Consider the following 13,556-nt stretch of genomic DNA (forward strand, 5'->3'; position numbering starts at 1 on the left):
AACCCTTGACTTGGTGTTGTCAGCACCACGCTCTCCAAGTGAGCGAACCGCGGCCATCCCTATATGGGATTCGAACCCATGTCCTTGGTGCGATCAGCACCACACTCTCCGGAGTGAGCCACGGGCCAGCCCAGGAAGTTGGTTCTTCAGATGTGGACTCAGGGAGAAAGGTCTGGAGGGCAAAGGAGCTAAATAGACATTTTTCAAAGGAAGACATACAAATGGCTAACAGATACATGAAAAAAGGCTCAACATCACTAGTCATCAGGGAAACGCAAATTAAAACCACATTGAGATATCACCTCACTCCAGTTAGACTGGCTATAATCAAAAAGCCGGTGAATAACAAATGCTGGTGAGGGTGTGGAGAGCAGGGAACACTACTGCACTGTTGGTGGGACTGTAAATTAGTACAACCACTTTGGAAAACAATTTGGAGGTTTCTCAAGCAACTACAGATAGATATTCCATATGATCCAGCAATCCCTCTTCTAGGCATATATCCAGAGGAATGGAAATCATCATGTCGAAGAGATACCTGCACCCCTATGTTTATTGCAGCTTTGTTTACAATAGCCAAGATATGGAACCAACCTAAATGTCCATCAAAAGATGATTGGATAAGGTAACTGTGGTATATACACACCGTGGAATACTACTCTGCCATAAAAAAGAATGAAATACTCCCATTTGCAACAACATGGATGAACCTGGACAAATTTATGTTGAGTGGAACAAGCAAAGCACAGAGGGATAATACCACATGTGCTCGCTCATATGTGGGAGCTAAGAGAGGAAGGAAGGCAGCAAAGAAAGACCACAGTAGTGCTGTGATCCAACAGAGGGAGGGAACATTCCTAGGGCTACAAATTGGAGTCGAGGGGAGAAAGGGAGGGGGAGAGAGGTTGGGGGATAATTGGCAGGGGACAGAGGGTACAAAAGTAATTTCTGGTAATGGGTATGCCTCCAGTAGGAATCTGGCTCTCACATCATGGGCAGGAGGGGGGACAATCAGCTTTGTATCTCATGAATATTCGTAATAAGTAAATAAATAAAATAAATAAATAAAACAGCTGAAAAGATGAGAGTAAAAGATTTTGTGATAAAGAAAAAAGTAATAAGAAAGGCTTTGTTCAATGACAGATATAGGAATTTAAGTAACTTATTAACATTTAAAGTGGCTGGAGTTGACAATACAAAGATATTACACAGAGTAGAGAGAAATCAGCACTGTAGAGGTGGTAGAGGTCTTGAATTTGTAAGCCATGGTAAAGTGATTAGACATTACCTTAAGATAAAAGTTAAACTTTGAAGAGTTTTAAAAAGTAAAGTGCATGGTAAATTGAAATTCTTAAATAGCAAAAGATTTCATTGTTGAATTCTGTTATCATAGTTTAGACCTATGAGCATCAAGACCCACAAAAGTCCTATAATTCAACATTTCAGTTCATACTAGAAGAAATCTGTTGAAAGCCCTCACTTGGTTCTTTTCCTGTAGAACTAAAGAGGAGCAGTGACAAAAAGGGATTCCTAGGTAGCAAGAGCTTTCCTGATGAACAAGGCAAGAGGTAATTAAAGTTTTCTGAGCTTTCCCTGCAGAAGCTGGAGACATTTTTTACTTAGAAGCCTCATAACTGGTACTTGACAATATTTGACAGGAATTTAACAGGCAAATATTTCTGATGCAGAAGTCACGGTAGTAGAAGCATAGAAAAACATGTAAAGTGAGAAAGGGAAGGAAGGGAGTGACCAATTTACACAAAGTATACCAATCAACATAATATTTGCTCAGCAAACTTTCTACTATTCTCTTCCTCTTCAGGGGCTTAAGACATAAAAATTCTTGGAAGATGTGTGAGTCATTCACTTCCACTAAAATATTAGAAAACCAGGGAGAGTAGTTCAGGTATTTGGAAATAAAGCAGGTCTATGAAGGCTCAAATTTGTTTGATGGCAAAACAAGCAAGTATAAACAGAATAATAATATTTTATACATTGAAAAACACTCCTTAAATACACAAAGTAAAGTCCATAAGTTTATTGACTCTGATTAATTACCTATAATGAAACAAATTGTCAAAGAGGATTTTCTGAGAACAGTGCTAGTATTATGAACTCTGGCAAATAAGAGCTCAACAAATTGTTGACTGAAAAATGAGTGCATGATTGATATCCTTTGAGATACTTGTCACATGAATTATACAAGCAACTCAGAAAGTTATTTACCTGTCATTGGCTGCAATATATAACTGTTACCATAATAAATGTTTTCCAAATATCTTAAAAAAAAAAAAAAAAGAGAGAGAAAGGTCTGGGCTGAAAATATAAATTTGTTATTCGTTGACTGTTAGGCTTAATGCCATGAGACTAGATGAAACAGTTTATCTGCAAAGGAGTGGGAACTAGATGGATTTCTTAGATACCAGAAGACAGTGGAGGGATAGCTTCTAAGTTCTAAGGGAAAATCAGTCTAGCTAGAGTTTTGTTTTTTTTTTGTCTTTTGTCTTTTTCCGTGTCCGGCAACGGATCGCAACCCTCAGTGTTGCCCCCGTACTGGACCGGGGACCGGCAACGGGATCGCAACCCTCGGTGTTGCTTCCTGCGCCTCGCTCAGCCAGTGAGCGGGAACCGGTCCGTATGTGGGATCCGAACCCTCGGGTGGGAGCGCCTCCGCGCTTCCCAAGCGGCGCACTATCCAGTGCGCCACCGGGCTGGCCCTAGCTAGAGTTTTATAATCTTTTAAACTATCATTTAAGAATGAGGACAAAGTAAACATGTTTTCTGACGTACAAAGACAATTTACTAACCACAGACTGGCACTTGAAAAAAATATTAAAGGGCCGGCCCCCTGGCTCATTCGGGACAGTGCGGCGCTGGTAGCGCCGAGGCCACGGGTTTGGATCCTATATAGGGATGGCCGGTGTGCTCACTGGCTGAGCATGGTGCAGACCACACCGTGCCGAGGGTTGCGATCCCCTTACCGGTCAAAAATATATATATATTAAAGATATTCTTCTGCAAGAAGAAAAGTAAACCTAGTGGAAGTACATAGGATATATAACTATGAGTTAAAAATATTGTTGAAAATGTTGCTAAATTTATTTATTTATTGTGTTCTAAAAGGTAAAACTAGATAAAATTAGCAGTATGTGTTTTGGTTGGGGCACGTTCAGTGATTTAAAGCATGTTAGACTCTTGTCATGTTCAGGAAAAGATAAAAGTAACTGAATAAATTAAAATACTGTTGGCAAATCTATTGGCAAATAAAAACTACTTTTAAGTAGTCTTGCCCAAAAAAATGAATCTAATCAAACCACAGTATAGTTGGTTTCCTTTCTTATTCTATGTCTTTTATTTTATGTATTTAAAAGATTATTCTGAGAAGAGTTCAGTAGTCCTCACCAGACTGCCAAAGAAGTTATTTGTTAATTATCCTGGATCCTACTGTCAATATTCACAAATACAGAGGAAAATGTTAAGTGAAACTTGGAGATACAGTCAGTAAATTCTTATGGAGTGGCAAACTATGGAACAAACAACCCAATTTCTTTAACAAATAAATTACAAAGGGTAGGGTGGAAATAAAGGGATAACTAATAGATTAAAAGAGACTTAAGAAACAAAGGAACCAATTACAATGTGTGTTGACCTCATTGGATTCTGATTGAAACAAACTATATTTTAAAAAGAGGGAAGAAACAATTGGAAATGTGAACATGGGCTGGATATTTGATATTAAGGAATTATTATTTTTTACATGTGATAATGGTGTGGTGGTTTTATTTATTTTCTTTAGTTTTTTTCTTTAAAAAATATACTGAAATATTTACTGAGGAAAAATTTAAAAAGTAAAGGCAAGCACTAAAAAAATAGAAATGCCATCTATGGTTTCCAAACCAATGAATAAAGAGAGGATAGAGTAGGAGGGGAGAGAATATAGAAAGTGTTATCAACACATGGCGGGCAGGAAAAGAGAAAAAAGCAGCAAAGAAAAAGAATGATAAAACCTGAAATAATATGGTTGAAATATATTCAAGTAGACCAGCAATCACAATAAATATAAACAAATTAAACTAGCTAATTAAAACTCAAAGTATCAGGTTGGATTTCTTAGTCCAGCTATATGGTACAAATAAGAGATAACACCTAACACAAAACCAGTGTGGTGACAAATGGATGGAAAAAGTAATAACTATGCAAATACTAAGCGAAAGAAAGACGATATGGCAGTATTTATACAAGTTCACAATCTCTCATCTGAAATCATTGGGCCTATATGTATTTAGGAATACAGTCTTATGTTTGTTTTTTAATTTTAGAAATGTAATAGGCACAGATATTACATTCCACTTCCAACAATCTGGTCCCAAGCTCTGTAATCAGATGCATTAATATTTCTTCATTTAAATGTATGAATGTTCACATTAACAAAATAATGGTTATAAATGTTTTTCATCAGGTTTTTCCATCCCATAAATTTTAGTGCAAATTTAAGAAAAAGCTTTAGGTTTTCAGAATTTTGGATTTTAGAATAGTGGGCCTATCTCTGACAAAATAAGAACTTAAGATCATTAATTAGAGATAGAGAGAGAGTATTTATTAACAATCCACCAAAAGGATATAATATCACATACTTGTATGTACCTAACAACATGGCCTCATGGGTATAGATATGTATTTATAAAGACAACAAAAACTGACAGAATTACATGAAAAATCCATAATCAGAGTAAGAGATTTTAACAGGTCTTTATCAGAAACTGATAAATTGAACAAAAATTTTATAAGGTATAGGAGGAAATACAATTGATCTGACAGAGAGAAAGACAGAGGGAGAGAGTATGCGCTACATGGAACAAATAGTGTATAGTGTTTTCAGTGTGGAATATTTATCATAACTGACCACTACCAAGATACAAAGGAAATAAATTAGAAAGTTTTGTTTTTATGCAGAACATGTGCTGTGATCATAGTGCAATTAAAGTTAAAAAAATAAAAATACACATGCCCTTGGGGAAAAAAAGAGAAAAAAAACAAATTTTTGAAAATTTTGAATGCATTTCTAAATCACCTGTGGTTTAAAGAGGAAATCACAAAATTTTAAAGACTGATCTGTCGTGAGAATACCTCATTTCAGAACTTGTAGAATGAAGCTTAGATATACCAAGAGATAAATTTATAGATAAATGTATTTATTAAGTGAAAGACTGAAATGTATTTATTAAAATGAAAGACTAGAAAGATATGAGTTAAGTATTCAACCCAATAGAAAACATAATAAAATAAACCTAATGACTAAAATAAATCTAATAAATATAAAAAAGGAAATAACAGTAACAGAAAATAAATATATAAAACAAAACAATACAAAACAATTCTGTTAATTTAAAAAACAAGATAAATAAAACTCTAGCAAGACATCAGAAAAAAAGAGAAAAGGCCAAAAAAAAAAAGTTAGTGATGAAAAAGCAGATAATATAAAGATTTTTAAAAACTAAAGACATTATTAATACTATAAAAACTTTGTGACAATAAATTTGAAATCTTAGGTATAATATAGTGTTTTAAAAAAACATGAAGTGCCAAAATAAATGGGGCAAGGATAAATTCTTTAAAAATCATATTAGGAAATTGATGGTCCATGTGGAAAAAAATAAATTTTTACCTTTCAGTACACAAAAATAATTTTCTATGCAGTTTAAAAATCTAGATATGAAAAGCGAAACTTTTCACTAAAAAAAACAAATAAGAAAATAGATTGACTATATATGACTATATAGTCATAACTATATATGACCTCAGAGTTGGGAAGGATTTTTTAAATAACACAGAAAACACAAACAATTAAGAAAACAGTTGATAGGGTTGACCATCTTAAAATTAAAAGCAAGATCTCTTCAGCAAAATTAAAAGATAAGCTACAAGGTGAAAGAAGATATTGGCAATGCATATAACTGATGGAGTATGAGTTTATAGAATTACTCCTTTCATCAATTTCTACAAATCAATTTTATAAAAAAACCTACGGAGGAAAAAAAGGGCAGACTTGAACAGTCAGTTCACAAAATATCTCATAAGCAGGTGAAAATATGTTCAATCTCATTAATGTTTGCATTAGTTGAGATAGTCTGCATTTTGTTACAGTGTATCAGTCAGCTTTTGCATTGGCAACAAATAGGCCCAAAATCTCAGTGTTGTTCTCAGGAAGAAAGGTAGAGGCTCAGAGAAGAACAACCAAACAATATAAGCTTGCTTAGTTTCTACTCAGAAGTGGCATACATCATCTCTACTCACATGCCATTGACTAGAGCAAGTCACAGGACCAAGCCTGAAGTCAGTAGGGCAGATTAGTAGACCTACAGGAAAAGGTTTAGGAGGAAACAAATAATTGGAAGCAGATCATAGGATCTTTACCCTTTTGTAACAACCCCAAAATCTTAATGGCTTAAAACAGTAAGTCATGCCAAATGATTATTTTGGGCTATGTCAGGGCTCTGTACCATGTCACTCTGGATCCATAAGCCAGGATCCAGGCTGACAAAGCAGCCACTTCTGTAATATTGCTGTTCTCAGTAGGTGAGGGAAAAGAGAACATGGTGAAGCATACACTGATTCTAAAAAAGCTTCCCAACAGAAGAGTCATGTGGGACTTCTCATGATGCATTGGCCAAAGCAAGTCATATTTCCCAGGCCTAAGTCCAGCAGAATAGTGATGTATAATTTTGTAAGGAGGGGCAAGATATTAGTGAATAGTTATGCAGTCTATCACAGTAATTATAACAAGATTACATTACATATCCATCAGATTGGCATAAATTAACAAGTATGACAAAATCAAATGTTGGTAAGATTATGGGGATATGGGTATTATCATGATCTACTAATAGAATTCTAATCGTTTTAATCACTGAAGAACAGATTGACAGTGTATAATAAAACTGAAAATGTGCATCCTATATGACCCTGTATTTTTACCCCTGCTAGAACTTTTTACACATGTGGACAATTTATAAGAATACTGTAGCATTTTTTTTTTGGTTTTTTTAATGGAACGCTTTACAAATTTTCATGTCACCCTTGCAAAGGGACCGTGCTAATCTTCCCAGTATCACTCCAATTTTAGTATATGTGCTGCCAAAGCGAGCATAATTGTAGCGGGTTTTTTTGGGTTTTTTTTTGGTTTTTTTTTGGTGCCTGGCCAGTGTGGGGATCTGAACCCAGGATCTTGGGGTTATAAGGCTGCTCTCTAACCAGCTGAGCTACAGCCAGCCCCCAGTTGTAGCATTTTTAATAGCAAAAAAAATTACAGGAAAACAGATAAATACATTTTATATATCCATTAAAATGAAAAATTTACAGCTATACTAACCAATGTAAATAAATCTCATATTAAGTTTTTTAAAAGTTGTAGGGTGATAATTACAGTATGATACCATTTGTATAAAACTTTGAAACTTGCAAAGCAATGCTATATATTGAATTTTGGATACATGTATGTATAACGAAAGTAATATTTTAAGAGACTAAGGGTAATATTTCATATTTTATAAAAATATACATGGAAATGATACAGAAAACAAATTCAGGATAGTGGTAACTGAGAAGGAAAAGGGATTTAGAAGGCAGTAAAGAGGAACATCAACTCCTTTTTTTGGTCCTTTTATAAAAAATCTGAGGTGAGTATGGTAAAATGTTAGTGTATGATAGATATGGTTGGTAGAAGTATGAACATTTATGTTATTCTATGTATATTTTGAAAAATAATGTTTTATGTTGTTAAGAATTCACCTGGAACACCCAGGTAGCAGTAGCTACGTGCCGTATGTCTTGAAGGACCAAAACAACCTGACAGGTTTGGATAATTAAGGGAAGTTTTAATTGCAGAGCCATTCTGTAAGAGGGAAGTTAAGTTGGTAGATGGCACCTTATAGGTAGTAAGAAATCATATTGTGAAGCACTTGTGCTAGTGTTATATCATGTTCTGTTTCTTTCTTTATGTGGACACCTTCTTAGAGAAGCTTATGTTTTTTAACTAAGCTAACTAAGGGCATTTTCAGAATCCTTGCATTTCTTCATAGAGGAATCCTGATTCCTCAGCACTCATTAAATTCTCCCTTCTCTTCAGTGGTATCTAGACAGAAATATTAGAAGAATCCATCCTGTTTTCATTTTCTTCTCGACAGAAGCAATTAGTTGCTCAAAAAATTCATATAGAAGAGAATGAGGACAGAGACACAGGGCTGGAACAGAGACATAATAAAGAAGATCCAGACTGCATCAAAGCCAAGGTGCCTTTAGGGGACCTGGATCTGTACGATGGCACATATATAACTTTGGAGAGCAAAGACATCAGGTAAAGAGATTCTCTTTCCAAAAATAAAATTGTTTTCCCAAACAGACCTTTCTCAAATCAGTAGGAAATTATTTCTGTAATAAGAATAAGCTTTATGTTCAGGTAAGTTCATTGAAATGTGAAAATTTAAAATACATACTACGCATAGAATTCAAAATACATACTGTGTGTTGAATTCTCACAAATCAATTAAAAATATTTATCATCACAATAGAAAATTGAACAATTTGTATTAAAAAAATACAAATGGTCAATAAACATGTAGAAAAAATATTTCTCAAAAGTGACCAAAGTACAAATTAAAACATTAAGATAGTTTTCATTTATCAAATAGAAAATACTAAAAAATCAGTAACTAGTAAAAATGTAGAGGGCTGCCAGTGGAAGTGTAAATTGGTTTAACATTTCTAGAAAAAATTCAGCACTGTTATATTAGTTTTAAAAAGTCCACAATCTTAACATTCTGTGACCCCCTTAATTTGAACTCCTAAAACATTTGACTCTACGTGGCAGCTATAAAAAGGTATGAATGTTGACTAATATTGGTTGTAAAGTTGGGATGTTATGGGAATATGGGAAAAGTATTTGGTTCTTTTTTTGGTGGCTGGCTGGTAAGGGGATCCGATCCCATGACATTGGTGTTATAAGGCTGTGCTCTAACCAACTGAGCTAACTGGCCAGCCCAAATATGGGAAAACTTTGGTATTTCTCAAAATATTGTTTACCTCACCTTTCATTTATACATTGCTTTTTGCTTCTTGATTTTAGCCCTGAAGATTATATAGACACAGAATCTCCTGTCCCTCCAGACCCTGAGCAACCTGATTGTACTAAAATTCTAGAACTTCCATATAGTATACATGCTTTTCAGCACTTGCGAGTAAGTAGAGAACTTTAAGATTATTCTGCATTTTTCCTTTTATTTGGTCTCTTACTTATAAAAACTATTTTTCTTCTCTCCTTCCAAACAACTATAATTTTACAAACGTCTCCTATTTCTTAAATTTCTTCAAAATAAATTTTACAAGATACTGGATTACTTGTGATCTTTTATATTCTGTAATATCCTTTTACTATGTTTTTTCAATTTTCTTCTTTTCAGGGTGTACAAGAGAGAGTTAATCTTTCTGCTCCCCTATTACCTAAAGAAGATCCAGTCTTCACTTATTTATCTAAACGCTTAGGAAGAAGTATAGATGATATAGGTCACCTCATTCACGAAGGCCTACAGAAGGTAAGTCATCAGTGACTTAAAGAGCCAGGAGGCTATGTGTAAACAGAAAATATTTTTCTCTCAGAAAATACCTGCCTAGCTGATTTTTGTCTAGAGGATGATTTAAAATAATGATAACCTTGATATAAACTGTAGTTTGACACTAGGGAGAAACATGGATAGACTAGTCTTCTTTACCAGGAAGAGATGCTGAAAAGTTTTATTTGAACTAATTTATGAAAAAAAATAACTATAATATAAGCAACAGGGCTTATAGGCCTGATTATATATACGAAGAAAATTTAATGTTCTGGTATCTGATATATCGATACACAATACATAGATTATCATTGTTCTGTGAACCAGAAAAAAAAATCACTACCAGCAATAAAATCTGTAATTTTCTTTTAAGGGAACGTCTACTTAAAAAAAAATGAAACAAGGAATTATATAACAGGAACCAAGAATTTAAATGTATCATAACATGTGGGAATTTAGAAAACGGTTTTTGCTCTTGTCTATGCCCAAGTATCATAAAATGCAGGTTAGTTTCTAAGCAGTATTAATTATAGTGGTATTAAATAAAATGTATAATTGTAGCATTTATATACAGTTTATTCAAATATGTAGCTCTGTATATTGAGGGAGGAGTTTTCAGATAAAAATAAGAAAATAGTTTGGCTTTCATATGCATTATATGATTATTTTTGTAGCTAAGTTACCATCTTCATCTTGTTTTTCTGAAGGTAATATAAAACATTTGCATTCCCAGACCTTCATGAGTAATAAGGGAAAACTGGCCCAGGATTTTACAATATCCTTCAGAGGATGGTTAGTTGAGAGTAGACAATAGTGGTAAGTGTTCTAAAGAAAATTAAAACAGAGGGTAACTGGGTGGCTGCTTTAGATTGAGCAGTGGGGTTATCCTCTCTGGAAAGGTGAAATTTAAGCTGATATCTCAATAACAAGAAGGAACCAAAATTCAAAGATCAAGGAAGAGCATTCTTGGTCAAGGCAAAGGCTCTGAGGCCTGAAGGAGCTCGGGTGGTGCATTAGTCTGCTCCCATAACAAAATACCACTCTGGACTGTTTCTACTGACACTTATGACACCAAATGCATAGATTTTTATCCTCACACCAACCAATTCTCCAACTCTCCAGACACCAGCTGAGTGTCCTGCAATTCAATTCAGTTCTGACAGTATCTGGAGTGAGCGCAGTCTCCGCAGCTTAAGGACTCAGTCCCACAAGATTGCCCCCACTTTAGATGCCAGTTACAGGTCAGGGCCACCAACCAGCTATAAAGTCAGAGGGTTCCCACACCCCCCTCCTCAGGTTTGATGATTTGTTAGAACAGCTTACAGAACTCAGGAAAGCACTTTACTTACTATTATAGTTTTATTATAAAGGATGCAATTCAGGAATAGCCAAATGGAAGAGATACAAGGTATGGGGGAGGGGTGCACAGGGCTTTCCATCCTCTCCAGGTGCACCACCCTCCCGGCACCTCAATGTGTTCACCAACCTGGAAGCTCTCCAGACTTCATCAGTTAGGGGTTTTTATGGAGGTTTTACTATGTAGGTATGATTGATTAAGTCTTTGGCCATTGATCCACCCCCTCTCCCTTCCCTGGAGGTTGGGGTGGGGGACATGGCAGGGCTGGAAGTTTCAACCCTCTAATCATGGCTTGGTTTTTCTGAGACCAGCACCTGTCCTGAAGCCATCTGGGGGCCTGAAGCCACCAGCCATCTCATTAGCATACAAAAGACACTCATAACTTCCTGATTCCATTGGTTGTAGGAGCTGCGTGTCAGGAATTGGAGACAAAGACCAAATATGTATCTATCCATACCACAGACTGGGTGGCTTAAACAACAGAAATTTATTTCTCACAGTTCTGAAGACTGGGAAGTTCAAGATCAAGGCAATTTGGTTCCTGGTGAAAGCTGTCTTCCTGGTTTACAGATGGCCATCCTCACATGGCCTCTTCTGTATGCATGTATGAAGAGAAAGGGAGCTCACTCTTGTCTCTTCCTTTTCTTATGAGGGCACCAGCCCTATCAAATTTGGGCCCCACCCTTATGACCTCATTTAGCCTTTATCCACTTCTCACAGGCACTATAGAGTGGCAGCATATGAATTTTGGGAGGACACAAACATCATGCACCTTTTTTGAAGATAGAATACTTAAGGATGAATAATGCAGAATTTTACTTACTATTTTAGTCTTAAAAATAACTATTTTTAACTATATTTATACTAACTATATTTAAATAATTATTTTTAAAATAAAATAATTGGTTCTTGTGATTCAGATTTTATAAAAATCTATAAAAGAGAAAGTAAAAATTATAATTTTAAAACAGATTTGTGATATATTCTTTGGATTTTTATTTTTATACATCTTTATAATTAAAACTTATTACTGTAGGATACATTTTTAATAGTGGAATTGTGAGGGCGTCAAAGGGTAATCACATTTTTAAAGCTTTTTAAATACATGTTGTCAGATTGTTGCCCAGAAGTGCTATAGTAATTTAATGGTTTTCTACAGTTATCAACTATAGAAAATACAGGTAATATACGGTGTAGCCAACTTAATAATTGAGTATTGGTATTCTTTTTAATCTTTGCCAATCTGTATTTTTTTTTTTAATTGTCTGTGTTCATGTTTTGGTCCATTTTTTCTTGCTTTTTGTCTTTATGTTTAGATTTTTTTATGGAAAAAAATATCTCTGTGTCTGTGGATACAGAACCCACAGATTCAGAGGACTGAGTTTACTATGCCATTTTATATAAGGAACTTGAGCATCCCTGGATTACTGGTATCCACCAGGCAAGAGGGGGGGATGTCCTGGAACCAATCCCCTGGGAATACCAAGGGATGGCATATATTAATGATATTATTAAACTTTGGTTGTCTTAAATATTGCACATATTTTCCCTAGTTTTTTCTTAAATTTTATGATTTTTTTTCTCTAGCAGAAATTTGAAATTTTCTTTACTTGGGTTTAAACTTACTTACATTGGGTTTTAGAGATGGTCCAGTTTAGTGTTTTGACTTTATATGGTTGAAATTCAGTATATGTATGTTAGAGGACAAAAAATCCCAGCAACAAAAAAGGAGCAAGCCTATCTGAACTTGTATTTAACTTGACTAAATAATACACTTAATTGCTATATACTAAAGATTAGTTTTTAAACAGCTTGAGGATTTGAATTAGATTCTAAACACACATGAGAAGATGATAGATAAAAATTCATCTTTCATAAAAGTATGAGCCTATTGTTTACTTGTTAGTATCTTCACTCAGATATTACATAAATAGAAAAATACTTTTAAATTTTTTAAATAATTTAAAAATTATTAAATGTTCATTTCAGAAATTTCATATTAGAAAAATTGGCATTTCTAAGTAGGTTAGATCTTAACTTCTAAAGTCCTGATAAGTTTTTGCCACTTAGGTTTTTCAGCTTTATTTCCCACTTGGAATAACAACTTGGAGTTGGATAATCACTATGTGAAGATCACTCCTCAATGCAGTCGCTCAACTGATGATTAGGAGGCTCTATAGACAGGTGTAGTTCGTTGTGCTGTGTCCTCTGCTTTATCATTACTATAACTAGTCTTGCTCTTCTTCATCTTGAATTTCAGAAGAGCCAAGTATTAAAGTGCTTATTTTGAACATTCTAAGTTAAAAAAAGTGTGTTGAGTTCTGTTTGATTGTCATTTTATTTTTTTAATCTTTAGAACTCTTCCTCATGGGTGCTATATAACATGGCTTCATTTTACTGGAGAATAAAGAATGAGCCATATCAAGTTGTGGAATGTGCCATGCGTGCACTTCACTTCTCTTCCAGGTAAGAGTCCTCTTCTTCTAGACCTCCTGATTTTCCAAATAACTCAAGACTGTTAAGGAAACAATACGTAGGGCTGCCTGGTTAGCTCAGTTGGTTACAGAATGGTGCTGCTAATACTGGCATTCAGG

At 34.7% G+C, this 13,556-nt stretch overlaps 1 protein-coding gene across 3 annotated transcripts in view; it reads left to right on the top strand.

Annotated features, from left to right (window-relative positions):
• Nucleotides 1–13,556, top strand: part of TTC17 (tetratricopeptide repeat domain 17) — a 131,373-nt gene that overhangs the window by 20,859 nt on the left and 96,958 nt on the right. For all 3 annotated transcript variants that reach the window (XM_008575809.1, XM_008575808.1, XM_008575810.1), the window contains exons 3-6: nucleotides 8,184–8,353; nucleotides 9,122–9,233; nucleotides 9,456–9,587; nucleotides 13,319–13,428. In XM_008575809.1, the coding sequence (XP_008574031.1) occupies nucleotides 8,184–8,353; nucleotides 9,122–9,233; nucleotides 9,456–9,587; nucleotides 13,319–13,428 (524 nt within the window). The remainder of the gene's footprint in view (nucleotides 1–8,183; nucleotides 8,354–9,121; nucleotides 9,234–9,455; nucleotides 9,588–13,318; nucleotides 13,429–13,556) is intronic.

This window comes from Galeopterus variegatus, unplaced genomic scaffold (genome assembly GCF_000696425.1).
Source record: "Galeopterus variegatus unplaced genomic scaffold, G_variegatus-3.0.2 Scaffold1241, whole genome shotgun sequence".
NCBI classification, from domain to species: Eukaryota; Metazoa; Chordata; class Mammalia; order Dermoptera; family Cynocephalidae; genus Galeopterus; species Galeopterus variegatus.